Source organism: Schistocerca piceifrons, chromosome 2 (assembly GCF_021461385.2).
Source record: "Schistocerca piceifrons isolate TAMUIC-IGC-003096 chromosome 2, iqSchPice1.1, whole genome shotgun sequence".
Lineage (NCBI taxonomy): Eukaryota > Metazoa > Arthropoda > Insecta > Orthoptera > Acrididae > Schistocerca > Schistocerca piceifrons.
This window is the reverse complement of record NC_060139.1, coordinates 215,808,683-215,825,580: the sequence shown is the minus strand read 5'-3', so window position 1 is coordinate 215,825,580 and position 16,898 is coordinate 215,808,683. Positions and strand designations below refer to the sequence as shown.

The 16,898-nt window shown below is 45.1% G+C and overlaps 1 protein-coding gene across 1 annotated transcript in view; it reads left to right on the top strand.

The window, feature by feature from the left end:
- LOC124777092 (ankyrin repeat and SAM domain-containing protein 4B) overlaps positions 1 to 16,898 on the top strand; it is a 262,177-nt gene that overhangs the window by 230,014 nt on the left and 15,265 nt on the right. Inside the window, exon 5 of the mRNA XM_047252371.1 lies at positions 4,589 to 4,898. Coding sequence (XP_047108327.1) covers positions 4,589 to 4,898 — 310 coding nt within the window. The remainder of the gene's footprint in view (positions 1 to 4,588; positions 4,899 to 16,898) is intronic.

Here is a 16,898-nt window from a genome sequence, read left to right as displayed (position 1 = left end):
ATCTTGCTCACCAGATGGTAGAGTTTTGTTAGGCCTGGCTCTCCCAAGGCTGTCAGTAGTTCTAATGGAATGTTGTCTACTCCCGGGGCCTTGTTTCGATCAGGTCTTTCAGTGTTCTGTCAAATTCTTCACGCAGTATCATATCTCCTATTTCATCTTCATCTACTTTCTCTTTCATTTGTACAATATTGTCCTCAAGAACATCGCCTTTTATAGACCCTCTACACACTCATTCCACCTTTCTGCTTTCCCTTCTTTGCTTAGAACTGGGTAACATCTGAGATCTTGATATTCATGCAAGTGGTTCTCTTTTCTCCAAAGGTCTCTCTAATTTTCCTGTAGGCAGTATCTATCTTACCCCTAGTGATATGTGCCTCTACATCCTTACATTTGTCCTCTAGCCATCCCTGCTTAGCCATTTTGCATTTCCTGTCGATCTCATTTTTGAGACGTTTGTATTCCTTTTTGCCTGCTTCATTTACTGCATTTTTATATTTTCTCCTTTCATCAATTAAATTCAACACCTCTTCTGTTACCCAAAGATTGCTATTATCCATCGTCTTTTTACCTACTTGATCCTCTGCTAACTTCACTATTTCGTCTCTCAAAGCTACCCATTCTTCTTCTACTTTATTTCTTTCCCCCATTCCTGTCAATCGTTCCCTAATGCTCTCCCTGAAGCTCTGTAGAACCCGTGGTTTAGTCAGTTTATCCAGGTCCCATCTCCTTAAATTCCCTCCTTTTTGCAGTTTCTTCAGTTTTAATCTACAGTTCATAACCAATAGATTGTGGTCAGAGTCCACATCTGCCCCTGGAAATGTCCTACAATTTAAAACCTGGTTCCTGAATCTCTGTCTTACTATTATATAGTCGATCTTATATCTTCTAGTATCTTCAGGCTTCTTCCATGTATACAACCTTCTTTCATGATTCTTGAACCAAATGTTAGCTATGATTAAGTTATACTCTGCGCAAAATTCTACCAGGCGGCTTCCTGTTTCATTTCTTCCCCCCCCCCCCCCCAATCCATATTCACCTACTACGTTTCCTTCTCTCCCTTTTCCTACTATCGAATTCCAGTCACCCATGACTATTAAATTTTTATCTCCCTTCACTATCTGAATAATTTCTTTTATCTCGTAGTACATTTCATCAATCTCTTCGTCATTTGCGGAGCTAGTTGGCATATAAACTTGTACTACTGTGGTAGGCGTGGGCTTCGTATCTATCATGGCCACAATAATGCGTTTACAATGCTTGTAGTAGCTTACCCGTACTCCTATTTTTTTATTCGTTATTAAACCTACTCCTGCATTACCCCTATTTGATTTTGTAATTATAACCCTGTATTCACCTGACCAGAAGTCTTGTTCCTCCTGCCACCGAACTTCACTAATTCCCACTAGATCTAACTTTAACCTATTCATTTCCCTTTTTAAATTTTCTAGCCTACCTGCCCGATTAAGGGATCTGATATGCCACGCCCCGATCCGTAGAACACCAGTTTTCTTTCTCCTGATAACAACGTCCTCCTGAGTAGTCCCCGCCCGGAGATCCGAATCGGGGACTATTTTACCTCCGGAATATTTTACCCAAGAGGACGCCATCATCATTTATCCATACAGTAAAGTTGCATGCCCTCGGGAAAAATTACGGCCGTAGTTTCCCCTTGCTTTCAGCCGTTCGCAGTACCAGCACAGCAAGGCCGTTTTGGTTAATGTTACAAGGCCAGATCACTCAATCATCCAGACTGTTGCCTTTGCAACTACTGAAAAGGCTGTTGCCCCTCTTCAGGATTCACACGTTTGTCTGTCCTCTCAACAGATACCCCTCCATTGTGGTTGCACCTACGGTATGGCTATCTGTATCGCTGAGGCACGCAAGCCTCCCCACCAACGGCAAGGCCCATGGTTCATGGGGGGGTTCTGGATGTATGGATACACAAATGAGTAAAATTTCAGAGGAGTGACACAAAAGTAGGTGGGAGTAATGCCGCGTACATTCTGCATATCAGGAAACATTACGCTGGTGGAATTTCATACAAAAATCGCATTGAACTTTTGTTCTTTTGGGAGAAGATCCTACTATACCTCGTTTCAGAAGGTCGATTATCTACCAGCATGTGGTGGAATTCATCAGCACCACTAACATGGCCTGTCGAGACTGCAGTTTGCAGTTCTGTGGTATTCCTGCTCGTGTTCGTTTGGGATCCCACGACTGTCATGTGAATATGCAACAGAGCGAGTCGGTGTAGTGGTAAGCACAATGACTCGCACTGGGAAGGACGATAGTTCAAATCCCTGCCTGACCATCCCATTATTTCCCTAAACTGCTCGAGGCAAATGTTGAGATGGTTCCCTTGATAAGCCAGTTTCCTGCTCCGTCCTTTTCTGGCACGAGCTTTGGCTCCATCACTGATGATATCGTGTTAGACGGTACATAAAACTCTAATCGCCCTTCTTTTCTTTCCAAAAAATGGAATCTGTGGGATTAGCAACGCTACGCTCAGCCCCATGTGGGTTGGCAATGGCCCAACATGACTAACCCGTAGACGATAGTTATTGCGTCCCTTCGGCTGTACAAAATCATAGTCACGTATCTTGAATCAGGAACTGGTCGTCTTTCTAGCAAGATAAGAATAAAAACAAGACAGTGCGATGACGTCTGGTGCGACACACTGTCAACATGGAGATCAGTAAAAGTTATTACGCCTCCATCAAAGACAGTGAAAGAACATACATACATCAAAAACAGTTTTGCACCACCCCAGTTCCCAGAACTCCTGAAGATAGACGTTGACTGTAGATACTGTATCACAGACAGTCCCTTTGACTGCTCAGAGATGTCACTAAACCCGGCAAAAGATGTAAACAACCATGCATGAGCAGCGCCTATTAGACGGAGGGGTCCGATAGCCGATCAGTTCCAGTCATTCCAACAGGAATGAGGTACACAGCTCGTGTTGCCTGTAGTTCAACCATGCCTAGATGGTCAATACCGCTGTTCGATCGCGTCCGCATTGTTACTTCGGGCCAGGAAGGGCTCTCAACAAGGACAGTGTCCAGGCGTCTCGAAGTGAACGAAAGCGATGTTGTTCGGACATGGAGGAAATACAGAGAGACAGGAACTGTCGATGACATGCCTCACTCAGTCCACCCAAGGGTTACTACTGCAGTGGATGACCGCTGCTTGCGGATTATAGCTCGGAGGAACCCTGACAGCAACGCCATCATGTTGAATAATCCTTTTCGTGCAGCCACAGGACGTCGTGTTACTACTCAAACTATGACAAAAGGTTGCATGATGCGCAACTTCACTCCCGACGTCTATGGCGAGGTCCGTCTTTGCTACCATGACACTATGCAGCGCGGTACAGATGGGCCGAACTACATGCCGAATGGACCGCTCAGGATTGGCATCACGTTCTCTCCACCGATGAGTGTCACATTTGCCTTCAACCAGACAATCGTTGGAGACGTGTTTGGAGGCAACCCGGTCAGGCTGAACGCCTTAGACACACTGTCCAAAGGGTGCAGCAAGGTGGAGGTTCCCTGCTGTTTTGGGGTGGTGTCGGGCCGACGTACGCCGCTGGTGTTCATGGAAGGCGCCGTAACGGCTGTGCGATAAATGAATGCCATCCTCCTATCGATAGTGCAATCATATCGGCAGCATATTGGCGAGGCATGCGTCTTCAAGGACGACAATTCGCGCCAACATCGTGCAGACCTTGTGAATGACTTCCTCCAGGATAACGACCAGCATGTTCTCCAGGAATGAGCCCTATCGAACATGCCTGGGGTACAGAATGAGATTTTCACTCTGCAGCGGAGTGTGCGCTGATGTGAAACTTCCTGGCAGATTAAAACTGTGTGCCGGACCGAGACTCGAACTCGGGACCTTTGCCATTCGTGGGCAAGTGCTCTACCAGCTGAGCTACCCAAGCACGACTGACGCCCCGTCCTCACAGCTTTACTTCTGTCTGTATCTCGTCTCCTACCTTCCAAACGTACGGGGCGTGAGTCGTGCTTGGGTTGCTCAGTTGGTAGAGCACTTGCCCGCGAAAGGCAAAGGTCCCGAGTTCGAGTCTCGGTCCGGCACACAGTTTTAATCTGCCAGGAAGTTTCATGCCTGGGGTAGATTGAAAAGGGCTGTTTATGGACGACTTGACCCACCAACCACTCTGGGGGTCTACGCCGAACCGCCGTTCAGAAGTGGGCAAATCTGGACCAACAGTGCCTTGATGAACTTTTGGATAGTATGCCACGCCGATTACAGGCATGCATCAATGCAAGAGGACGTGCTACTGGGTATTAGAGGTACCAGTGTGTACAGCAAGCCACCTCTGAACGTCTCGCTGTATGGTGGGACAACATGCAATGTATGGTTTTCACGAGCAATAAAAGGGGCGGAAATGATGTTTATGTTGATCTTTATTCCAATTTTCTGCACAGGTTCCGGAACTGTCGGAACCGAGGTGAAGCAAAACTTTTTTGATGTGTGTATGTCTCTACGTTTAGAACTAATGTTTACATGACACTGTGTAGCACGCTGGCTGTGTTGTTCAGAGCGCACAATCTCGTGGTTTCAGGCCCTCGACGGTGCTGGAGGTGCTGAAGGGTCTGAGGAGGGGCCGCAGCAACAGCCTGAAACAGCCGACGGCGCCGCCGGTCAATCCGACGTTCTCGGACCTGGTGTCGGGCGGGGGCGGCGGCGACATCTCGGGCGGCAGTATCGGCAGCGGGGGAGGCCGCAACGGGCTGCGGCGCAAGACAGGCTTCAAAGGCACCTCGGGCGGCACCCGCGGAGTCGCTCATCTGGTGCGCCAGAGGGCCAAGAGCACCACCGCTATCAGCGCTGCGCCGCCGCAGCCGCCTAACGACGACTTCAAGATCCGGGAGGTCAGCACGCTCGCACAGCACAGCATAGTGCGAACGCGAATCTGATGTGACATCCAAAACATCTCTGTGCGTAGCAAACTAAAGCTTTCGTCAAAGTGACGATTGGCACGATCCTGTTTGATGTCGTATGCCCCTTTCATCCTCCAACGAGTAGGCAGAACTGAAAAGATGTATCATATCCATTATACAGGATGAAAATTAGTTAAACTGACAGACTCTGGGAGGCTACACAGCGAACCAAAACAAACATTTTCTCTAAGACACGAAGAAATTACGGACATCGGCTGCAAGTGGGCGTTGATGTAACTCAAAGGGAAAAATTGAAAATATATTCCAGACCAAGATTTGAACCAGGATCACCTGCTTAACAAGCCGTTGCTCTGACCACAAAGCCATCATTGTAGCTGCACGCCTCCAGTCAGACCCAAATTCTCAACTTATCCACACATTACGAATGTAGTGCCCGTTGCCCAAAGTTGGGTATTTGGGTCTGATAGGAGGCGTGCTGGTGTAGTCCATGCAGCTGCATCCGTATGGCTTAGTGGTCAGGGCAACAGCCCAGTAAGTAGGAGATTCGGGTTCGAACCCCAGTCTGGCACAAATTTTCAAATTTTGCCATTGATTTACATCAAATCCCACTCACAGTCAATGTCTGTAGTTCATTTATTTCTTAATTGACCACCGTATCTGGATGGCTTAAAGGAGACCTGGGTTCGAACCTCAGTCTGACACAAATTTTCAGTTTTTTCCATTGATTGACATCAGTGCCCACTCACAGTCAACATCTGTAGTTCATTTGTTTCTTAATTCATAATGACTACTGGATCGAAGTTGTGTCTGTTCTTTCACACATGTCCTCAGTATATATATATATATATATATTGGACATGTGTGAAAGAACAGACACAACTTCGATCCAGTAGTCATTATGAATTAAGAAATATATATATATATATATATATATATATATATATATATATATATATATATATATATATATATATATATATATAAAGGCGAAGACGGCCAGTGATCTTTTCAATGCGAATGCACAAACCAGGCTCGAACTCTTACGGGTATCGGCGAAATGTCCCGAGTAATGAGGATAATGGGCAAGGGCACCACATTTGTACTGTGTGGATAAGTTGGGAATTTGGGTCTGATGGGAGACATGTCAGGGGAGTCCGTGCAGCTGTAATGACCAGTGTCCGGATGACTTAATGATCTGAGCAACTGCCTAGAAAGCAAGGGACCCATGTTCGAATCCCAGTCCGGTACAAATTTTCAACTTTTCCCGTTGATTTACATCAATGCAGCCTCGCAGCCAATGTCTGTAATTCATTTGTGTCTTAATTCATAGTGGCTGCTGGTTCCAAAATGGTGTCTGTTCTTTCGGACATATTTTTCTCTAATGTCATAACTGCCTTTGAGAAGTTTTTAATCCAGTAGAGAGTGTAATCGCTCTCATCACTCGTGCAACTGCGCATAACATGAGAACGAATCAGACGAATGTAAGAAACGTCCTTCATCCATTTCAGTTACAGCAAGTGCACAACCTAGAACCAGATGACCATTCACTCAGAGCACAGTTTTCGTAGTGGTATCTAGAACAGTATCAAATGCATCATGTATTTCCATCCTTCGTGCTGTTTACAGATGAAGCAACATTCGAGCGTAATGGTGTCTTCAACATGCACGATTGGTATGTTTTGAGCGAGGTTAATCCACAGGCCACATTTACTCGCGCTCATCACTTGCGGTTCTGCGTGAATGTGTGCAGTTGTTATTGGTGACCGTTTAATTGGGCCACATCTCCTACCTAGACCATTAAAAGACAGGCATTATTACTATTTCCTGGCCATACCATGGCCAGAGTTGTCGGGTGACGTGCCACTCGCTAAGAGACAGTGCATGTGGTTCCAGCATGACGGGGCGCCGGCACTTTTCAGTCATCCTGTGCGTCGATTCTTGAACCGACGATTTCCAGAAAAGTGAACTGGCAGTGGTGGTCCTGTACGATGGCCTACTCAATTCCCTGATTTACCCCTCTGGACTTTTTTGGGTGAGGGGAAAGGTGCAACTTTAAGAAACCCCTGTTGAATCAGAAGAGATTCTGTTTGCCTGAATAGTATCGGCAGCAGTAGTAGGAATTAAGCACATTCCTGCAGTCTTTGACGGTGTTAGACAAAACATGACCCATCTGTGTAACCTCTCTTCACAAGGCACTGGAGACACTTTTCAACCTCTGCTGTAACTGAAGTAATTGTGTTGTGTCTTAGTAACAAAGAATTGAATCTTGTTTGCGTTACTTTTTGTCCTCACACAAAAACACATTAGAGAAGGTGTATTCATTGTCCCATGCAACCTCCCAGGGTTTCTTAGTTTAATTTTGTTTCGAAAAACTCTCTACCAATTTTAAAAATCCTTACAGAAAAATCTGGCATTAGAGAAAAATATTTGTTTGGTGTGCAATCTCCCATATTTTGTGGGTTTAAATAACTTTCACGCTGCATAATCAAAAGTACCTGGGCATTTTACACAGCGTCATCTATTAGTTTCTCAGACCATTCAGGTGTACAAAGAAAAACTTCATAAAGTTTCAGAACGAGCTGTTCATTATTAAAAGCACACTGGGTTACAGGATTCACAGGATTCCGCTGAATATACAACAAAAGCAGCGATTTATTTTCACCTGACGATAACCTTTTTTTTTTTTTTTTTGCTTTCAGAGAAGCATCAACAGTCGCGAATTTTGAGTAACATCAACATTCTCTGCTTGACACGTTAAAATTTGTTTCTGTTGCTAAAAAACAGCTAAGTCACTTTACTAACATGCTTTGCAGTTTTAGCCCCCACAAAATTCTAAGGCAATGGTGTAGTATACGAGGAACTGAGGACAAATCACATCAAAAGGTTACGAGAAAGTACATTCTCGTTACAAAAATAAACACGTATTTTTCTACATTTACGCTGTTGCAAAGCTACAATGATTTTCATTTCACCAGCTATCGATAACATTTAAAAAATCATATTATTCCACTGAAAAATTTATCACAGGTGATAAGTCAGTTTTGCAAGTTAACCCTGTGGCAAAGTACTCTCATCATTGCGTGCTATCATTTGATAAAAATTCGGTTCGATATCGTGAGCTGTTGGAAGAAGCAATGGATGTTATGAATATTTCATTCTCGCTGTATCATTAGTGTGTGCGAGTGAACCTGCTAAGTGCAATCCATTTTCTCGAGATTGCAGACAGTTTAAAGAAGAATTCAGTATGTTGGCTACATTTCATATGCAGTGATGTATACCTAATATACGTAAAATACACAAAAATTCTAGAATATTGCTCATGTATGCGAGACCTGTACCAAATAAGAGGGCTATTCGGAAAGTAAGGTCCGATAGGACCCAAAATGGAATCCGCAGCGAAAATCCGATGAAGCTTTGCATAGATGTATTGGGTAGTGTCTCCTAGTATGCCCATTCATCGCGTCACATTGCTCTTTCCAGTTCTGAGTGCACAGTGGGCACGAAAACATGCCTAGAAAGCAGTCTCTAGCGCCAAGTACGACGGCCCGGTGAGAGATTTCGCCTGATGTCATGCAGCCCACACAACACAGTTGTTAACCGTTTCGTTTTTCATGACAATTCTCAGCTGCTCCCTGCAGGGGCAATGCAGATTCTCCTGCAGTGTTTTCTGTGGAAAGTGTTTGACCACCCACAATGCATCCCTTAATTGGCTCCCCCTTAGTTTCATCTCTGCTCCTATGAATCGCTGTCTGTGGAGACAACATTTTGGCACAGCTGTAGCTGTAGACTAGCGTAGAAAATTCGCGGAGCAATCAGGTGGCTGCCTTCTATTATGAGGGTATTAGAAGACTGGTACAACGCTACGATCTATGTCAAAGTCGGAGTGGCGACTATGTAGAGAAGTAGCTGGAAGGTATAGCTAACTGTTGCAAATAAAACATTTTTTTATTTTCGCTGTGGTTTCCATTTCGCGAACGCTCGGACCTTACTTTCCGAATAGCCCTCGTAGGACTAACAGCAGGTATTGAACGTATACAGAGAAGAGCAGCGCGAATGTTCACAGTTTGTTTGATCCGTGGGAGAGAGCCACAGACATACTGAAGGAACTAAAATGGAAGACTCTTGAAGATAGATGTAAACTATCCCGATAAAGTCTATTAACAAATTTTGGAAGGTAGGAGACGAGATACTGGCAGAAGTAGAGCTGTGAGGACCGGGCGTGAGTCGTGCTTCGGTAGCTCAGGTGGTAGAGCACTTGCCCGCGAAAGGCAAAGGTCCCGAGTTCGAGTCTCGATCGGGCACACAGTTTTAATCTGCCAGGAAGTTTCTATTAACAAAGTTTCAAGAACTGGCTTTCAATGGTAACTCTAGGAATACACTACAGTCCCCTCTGTATAGCTCACATACGGATCGTGAGGCTACGATTAGATTAATTATTGCACGCACAGAGGCATTCAATCATTCTTCACGCACTCCATACGTGAATGGAACGGGAAGAAACCCTAATAACTGGTACGATGTGACATACCCTCTGCCATGCACCTCATGGTGGTTGGAAGACTATAGCTGTAGATGTAGATGTAGACATTAACCCATATCCAGTCCTATTTTTGAATTCCATGCAGTCCATCGATTAAATGCGAAATATCATAATAACTATGATCTTTATCAGAATGATAAGCACTTCACCGTGAAGCTGACAAACGAAGCTGCGAAGCTCGAAAGATTTTTCTTTCTGTAACATCATGTGAGGAAGACTGCAGATCAGCCGCAGTGTACGCCACACACCACCTGCTGTGGCCCTGTTGCACCTTGACTAGTGGTCTGCCTAGCATTCTCCACGTACACCCACAGGCGCAAATAACTGCGCTGGACAGCGCGACGAGTCGGCGCGCAGAGCACCAGCTTTCTTTATGTTCCCACACTATTGCTTCTCTACAGACCACACAATACTCCCAGCCTCCTTTTATGCTGACAGATCCTCCGCTCGTGATCTCTAATGGTCAATTTCACAATACATACGGGTGTCCGGTTACTTTTGACCCAATTTCCTAGCCAAGCCTCTACGCTATTACTGTTCCCTGGCATGGGCACAAGGGCTAGTTTCCTTCTGAAGGACGAAAGGGAGTTTTCGTTCGGCCTGAAGTGATGGACCAAAATTTCCAAAATCCTCCTAAGGGGGTGTCATTCAGAGCCAACCAGGCTGATCTCAAGAGGCAAGTAATTTCCCCATGACGGTCAGTGTTATCCAACACCCATGACAAGAAACTTCTGAGAGGCTGTGCAGGACGCAGCACCTTACAGCAACGCAATAACCAGAAGCAGAAAATGGAAAATGAAAATGCCCATACTTCGCTTCTGATTCCGATTGGCCGGAAGGACAAATATGAAAATACACTCTAAGCAAAAAAAAAAACTATACACCACGACGAAATTAGAAGGAAACTTCCGAATGGGACGACAATCGGTAGGCGTGATGTACATGTGCTGGCAAATGATGACAATTTCAGAAAATTTGGAAGATATATTCAAGAAAAAGAGCTTCACAAATTGAGCAAATCAGTAAAGCGTTGTTGGAGGGCTCTGCCTATAGTGCTCCAAGCGTTCTCAATCGGGGAGAGATCCGGGGACTTTGCTGGACAAGGTAGTGTTTGACATGCACCAAAACAAGCAACAGAAACTCTCGCTGTGTGCGGGCAGGCATTATCTTGCTGAAATGTCAACCGAGGGTGGCTTGTCATGAATGGCAACAAAACAGGGCGTAGAATATCGCTGTGCTGTAAGGGTGCCACGGATGTCAACCAAAGGCGTCCTGCTATGAAAAAAAAAAAAAAATGCACCCCAGACCGTCACTCATGGATGTCCAGCCGTATGGCGGGCGACAGTCTGGTTGGTATCCCAATACTGTCCGGGGCATCTCCATCTTCGTTGGTCATCGGGACTCACTGCTGAAGACAATTCTACGACAGTCAATCACATTCCAGACCAAAGATGTGTTCACGATATTATAGTGCTTGCATTAATCCGAATTACGATGTGAATTTCCTTGAGATATGATCTGCAGTGACTATACGCATTATGAAATACACTGAAATTTATTTGGAGTTGCGAATACGGACTACCATCAGCTGTATAGGCCCTTCGGATATACAGGGTGGTCCATTGATAGTGACCGGTCCAAATATCTCACGAAATAAGCATCAAACGAAAAAACTACAAAGAACGAAACTCGTCTAGCTTGAAGGGGGAAACCAGATGGCGCTATGGTTGGCCCGCTAGATGACGCTAGGTCTAACGCTAGGTCTAACGGATATCAACTGCGTTTTTTTTGTTTTTTTTTAATAGGAACCCCCATTTATATTACATATTCGTGTAGTACGTAAAGAAATATGAATTTTTTAGTTGGACCACTTTTTTCACTTTGTGATAGATGGAGCTGTAATAGTCACAAACGTGTAAGTACGTGGTATCACTTAACATTTAGTCAGTGCGGACGGTATTTGCTTCGTGATACATGACCCATGTTAAAATGGTCCGTTTACCAACTGCGGAAAAGGTCGATATCGTGTTGATGTATGGCTATTGTGATCAAAATGCCCAACGGGCTTGTGCTATGTATGCTGCTCGGTATCCTGGACGACATCATCCAAGTGTCCGGACCGTGCCGGCCGAGGTGGCCGAACGGTTCTAGGCGCTACAGTCTGGAACCGCGCGACCACTACGGTCGCAGGTTCGAATCCTGCCTCGGGCATGGATGTGTGTGATGTCCTTAGGTTAGTTAGGTTTAAGTAGTTCTAAGTTCTAGGGGACTGATGACCTTAGAAGTTAAGTCCCATAGTGCTCAGAGCCATTTTTGTCCGGACCGTTCGCCGGATATTTACGTTATTTAAGGAAACAGGAGGTGTTCAGCCACATGTGAAACGTCAGCCACGACCTGCAGCAAACGATGATGCCCAAGTAGGTGTTTTAGCTGCTGTCGCGGCTAATTCGCACATCAGTAGCAGACAAATTGTGCGAGAATCGGGAATCTCAGAAATCTCGGTGTTGAGAATGCTACCTCAACATCGATTGCACCAGTACCATATTTCTATGCATCAGGAATTGCATGGCGACGACTTTGAACGTCGTGTACAGTCCTGCCACTGGGCACAAGAGAAATTGCGGGACCATGACAGATTTTTTTCACGTGTTCTATTTAGCAACGAAGCGTTATTCACCAACAGTGGTATCGTAAACCGGCATAATATGCACAATTGAGCAACGAAAAATCCACGATGGCTGCGACAAGTGGAACATCAGCGACCTTGGCGGGTTAATGTATGGCGCGGTATTATGGGAGGAAGGATAATTGCCCCCAATTTTATCGATGGCAGTCTGAATGGTGCAATGTGTGCTGTTTTCCTACATAATGTTCTACCGATGTTACTACAAGATGTTTCACTGCATGACAGAATGGCGGTGTACTTCCAACATGATGGATGTCCGGCACATAGCTCGCGTGCGGTTGAAGCGGTATTGAATATCATATTTCATGACAGGTGGATTGGTCGTCGAAGCACAATACTATGGCCCGCACGTTCACCGGATCTGACGTCCCCGGATTTCTTTCTGTGGGGAAAGTTGAAGGATATTTGCCATCGTGGTCCACCGACAACACCTGACAACATGCGTCAGCGTATTGTCAATGCATGTGCGAACATTACGGAAGGCGAACTGCCCGCTGTTGAGAGGAATGTCGTTACACGTATTGCCAAATGCATTGGGGTTGACGGACATCATTTTGAGCATTTATTGCATTAATGTGGTGTTTACAGGTAATCACGCTGTAACAGCATGTGTTCTCAGAAATGATAAGTTCACAAAGGTACATGTATCACATTGGAACAACCGTAATAAAATGTTCAAACGTACCTACGTTCTGCATTTTAATTTAAAAAACCTACCTGTTACCAGCTGTTCGTCTAAAATTGTGAGCCATATGTTTGTGACTATTACAGCACCATCTATCACAAAGCGAAAAAGTGGTCCAACTAAAACATTCATATTTCTTTACGTACTACAGGAATATGTAATAAAAAATGGGGTTCCTATTTTAAAAAACGCAGTTGATATCCGTTGGACCTATGGCAGCGCCATCTAGCGGGCCAACCATAGTGCCATCTGGAACAAGTTTTGTTCTTTGTAGCTTTTTCGTTTGACGCTTATTTCGTGAGATATTTGGGCCGGTCACGGTCAATAGACCACACTGTATATGCATATCTGAAGGAACTTTACATCGTAATTCGAATTAGTACGGGCACTGCAATATCGTATTTATCTGCCGGCTCCGGGCGAGCGATTTTCAAGTAAAATTGTCTCCCCTGTACGGGAACATACATAATGGATGTACGAGTACAGGTCGAAGACGCATGGCTGACGACATATGGAAGTTTGGGTCTGGCCGCGAGTCGTTCGCGGATAGCCAGGTGGTAAGGCGAACGCTCGCAAAAAGTAGGAAACCCGGGTTCGAGTCCCGGTCCAGCATAAACTTTCATTATTGTCATTCCATTACACAGCTGATGGTAATCCATATGCGCAAGTGCGAATATGTTTCATGCAAAGGCGTGTCTGGACCCTCCCCAGACAGCGATAGGACACCAACCTGACTGTCACAGCTACATCACCAAGAGTGATGGTCTAGGCTGCCATTTGATTTCATGACAGGATCCCATTGGCTGCCATCCACGGCACCCTTGCAGCACAGCAGTACACCAGCGACATTCTACGTTCCACTTCGTTACCCTTCATGGCAAACCATCCTGGGCTTACATTTCAGCGAGATAATTCCCGCCCGTACAACAGCAAGAATCCCTACTGACTGTCTTCGTGCTTGTCAAATCCTACCTTGGCCAGTAAGGTCAGCGGATCTCTCCCCAACTGAGAACATTTATGGCATTATGGGCACGGCCCTCCAAAAATCTCGGTAATTTGATGATCTAACTCGCCAATTGGACAGAATTTGGCACGGTATCCCTCAGGACATTCAACAGCTCTATTAACCAATACCCAGCTGAATAACTGCTTGCATAAGGGCCAGAGGTGGACAAATTTATTGACTTGCTAAATTTGTGAAGCTCTTTTTCTTGAATAAATCTTCCAGTTTGAAATTGTAATCGTTTGTTTCTTTGTACATGTACATTACATCTACCGATTTCCGTCCCATTCGTATAATTCCTTCGAGGTGCGTCGTTTTCTGTTTGGTTTAGAATTTATAACCATCCAGAATAACTGTGGTGCTGGATAGCATGACGAGTCGGCAGACAGAGTACCAGCTTTCTTTATGTGTCCACACTACCGCTTCTCTACTGACGGCACAATACTCCCCGCTTCCTTTTTATACTGGCGGCTCCAATGTTCATGTTATCTAATGGCTACTTCCATATTACATAGAGATGTCCAGACACTTTTCATCAGATACTTTAATTTCTTGGCCAAGTCTGTGTGATATTCCTGTTACCCATCGTGGTCGCAAGGGCTAATTCCCTTTTGCAGGAGGAAAGGGAGTTTTTGTTCGGCCTGAAGAGGGTGGGCCAAAATTTCCATAATCCTTGTGAGTGAGTGGCGGTCAGGCTGATCTCCGGGGCACGTAATCTCCCAATTAATTTCCATAATTCTCGTGAGTAAGTGGCGATCAGGTTGATCTCAGGGGCACGTAATTTCCCAATTGGTGTTTTCCAACATCCACAGCATAGCAGCTTCCGAAAGGCCGGACAGGATGCAGAAACTTACTGAAGTTCCATATGTGGGAGCAGGAAATTGACGAAAAACAAAAAATGCCTACATTCTGCTCCTGATTCAGATCAGTAGGAAGGCCAGAATATTAAATAATTTTGTGGAGTTGTCTGTAGCTTACGAATTTGGGCGTCATTCAACAGCCTTCATGTCATGAGCCCTCAGGAGTGGAGATACTTTTTTAATGTTTCTTTCGGAAGCCGGCATTTGGTGATGAAGAGTTTTCAGTCAAATTATATTTCCAGTGCCACTAAGTCTGCACTTTCCTAGGCGAATGTTGCCTTAAACTGAGAGTGCTCACGTCTAGTCGGCAGAGCCCTCATATCAGATCACAGACCCGGTAGCTAGCTAGCTCTGTGGTGATGTTTTAGTGAACAAGACGGACTTGGCAAGGTTTGATTGAAGTCAATAAATAACATTTGTTTCCGTGGAAACTAAAAAGCGATGTTCTTGGACGAATCTTTACCTTATTGACGTTAGAGTGTTTCTTGTTTTGTTATGTAGAGATTATCTTCAACATTGTTAGGGGCTAGTTGAAGGTGGTGTCCAATGATTAGATATGGGAATCTTTCCGAAAGTAGATGGATTGCTACAGGGCTCTGATTATCTTTTTCGGATTAGTGAGAAGTAAAGAGAGATCTGCGGCCGTTACTTAGCCGGATTTAGGTGACAATAGTCACGTACAGATTGCAGTAGTATCGCATGCACAAGGTATAAAAGGGCAGTGCATTGGAGAGGCTGTCATTTGTACTCAAGTGATTCATGCGAAAAGGTATGCGACGTGATTATAGCCACACGACGGAATTAACGGACTTTGAACGCGGGATGCTAGTTGGAGCTAGACGCATGGGACATACCGCTTCGAAAATGGTTAGGGAATTCAGTATTCCGCGATCCACAGTGTCAGGAGTGTGCCAGGAATACCAAATTTCAGGCATTACATCTCACCACGTACAACGCAGTGCCCAGTGGCCTTCACTTAACGACCGATATCAGCGACGTTGACGTGGAGATGTCAGTACTAACAACCAAGCAGCAGTGCGTGAAATAACCGCACAAGTCAATGTGGGACGTACGACGGACGTATCGGTTAGGATAGTGCGACGAAATTTGGAGTTATTAGGCTATGCTAGCAGACGACCGACGCGAGTGCCTCAGTTAACAGCACTGCATCGCCTGCAGCGCCTCCCCTGGACTCGTGACCATATTGGTTGGACCCTAGACGACTGGAAAACCGTGGTCCGGTCAGATGAGTCCTGATTTCAGTTGGTAAGAGATGATGGGAGGGTTCGAGTGTGGCGCAGACCCCACAGAGCAGTGGACCCAAGTTGTCAACAAATCATTGTACAAGCTGGTGGTGGCTTCATAATAGTATGGGCTGTGTTTAATGGAGTGGACTGGGCCTTCTGGACGTTTGGATACTTGGAGACCATTTGCAGCCCTTCGTGGATGTCACGTTCCGAAACAACGATGGAATTTTTATGGCTGATAATGCGCCATGTCACCGGGTCACAATTCCTTGCGACTGGTTGAAGAACATTCTGGACAATTCGAGCGAGTGATTTGGGCACCCACCGAACGTTTGTGGGACATAATCAAGAGGTCAGTTTGTGCACAGAACCTTGCACTGGCAACACTTTCCCAATTACAGACGGCTGTAGAGGCAACATGGCTCAATATTTTTGCAGGGCACTTCCAACGGCTTGTTGAGTCCATGCAACATCTAGTTGCTACGCAATGCCGGGCAAAATGAGGTCCGCCACGACGTTAGGAGGTAACCCATGACTTTTGTCACCTCAGTGTATAGTATAACAGAGAAAAGAATTAATCCTGGTTGCCAATAAACAGTTCCTATTAAATCCACAGAGCTGAACGTCGTGTAATTTGAGTCACAAGCCATACATCGGCAAGAGCACCTGGATTCGTGCTGCAACCACAAATGTGACTTCACACAATGCCAACGAAGCACCGAAATACAGACAAAAGGAATTTTTCCAAGAATGCTAAACGACAAATCTCTAAGAATCATTCGGGAGCCAACATTAGACCTTTGAATTTGTAATCGAGCATTTACAAATTGTGCCCCACTGCCACACAACATTTCTTTTTTTTTTTTTTACCTTTTTTACAGTTGTAGTAGTACTAGTAGTTTTTTACTGTGCTAAAATACACTGAGCTCCAACGTTGTACAAATGTTGA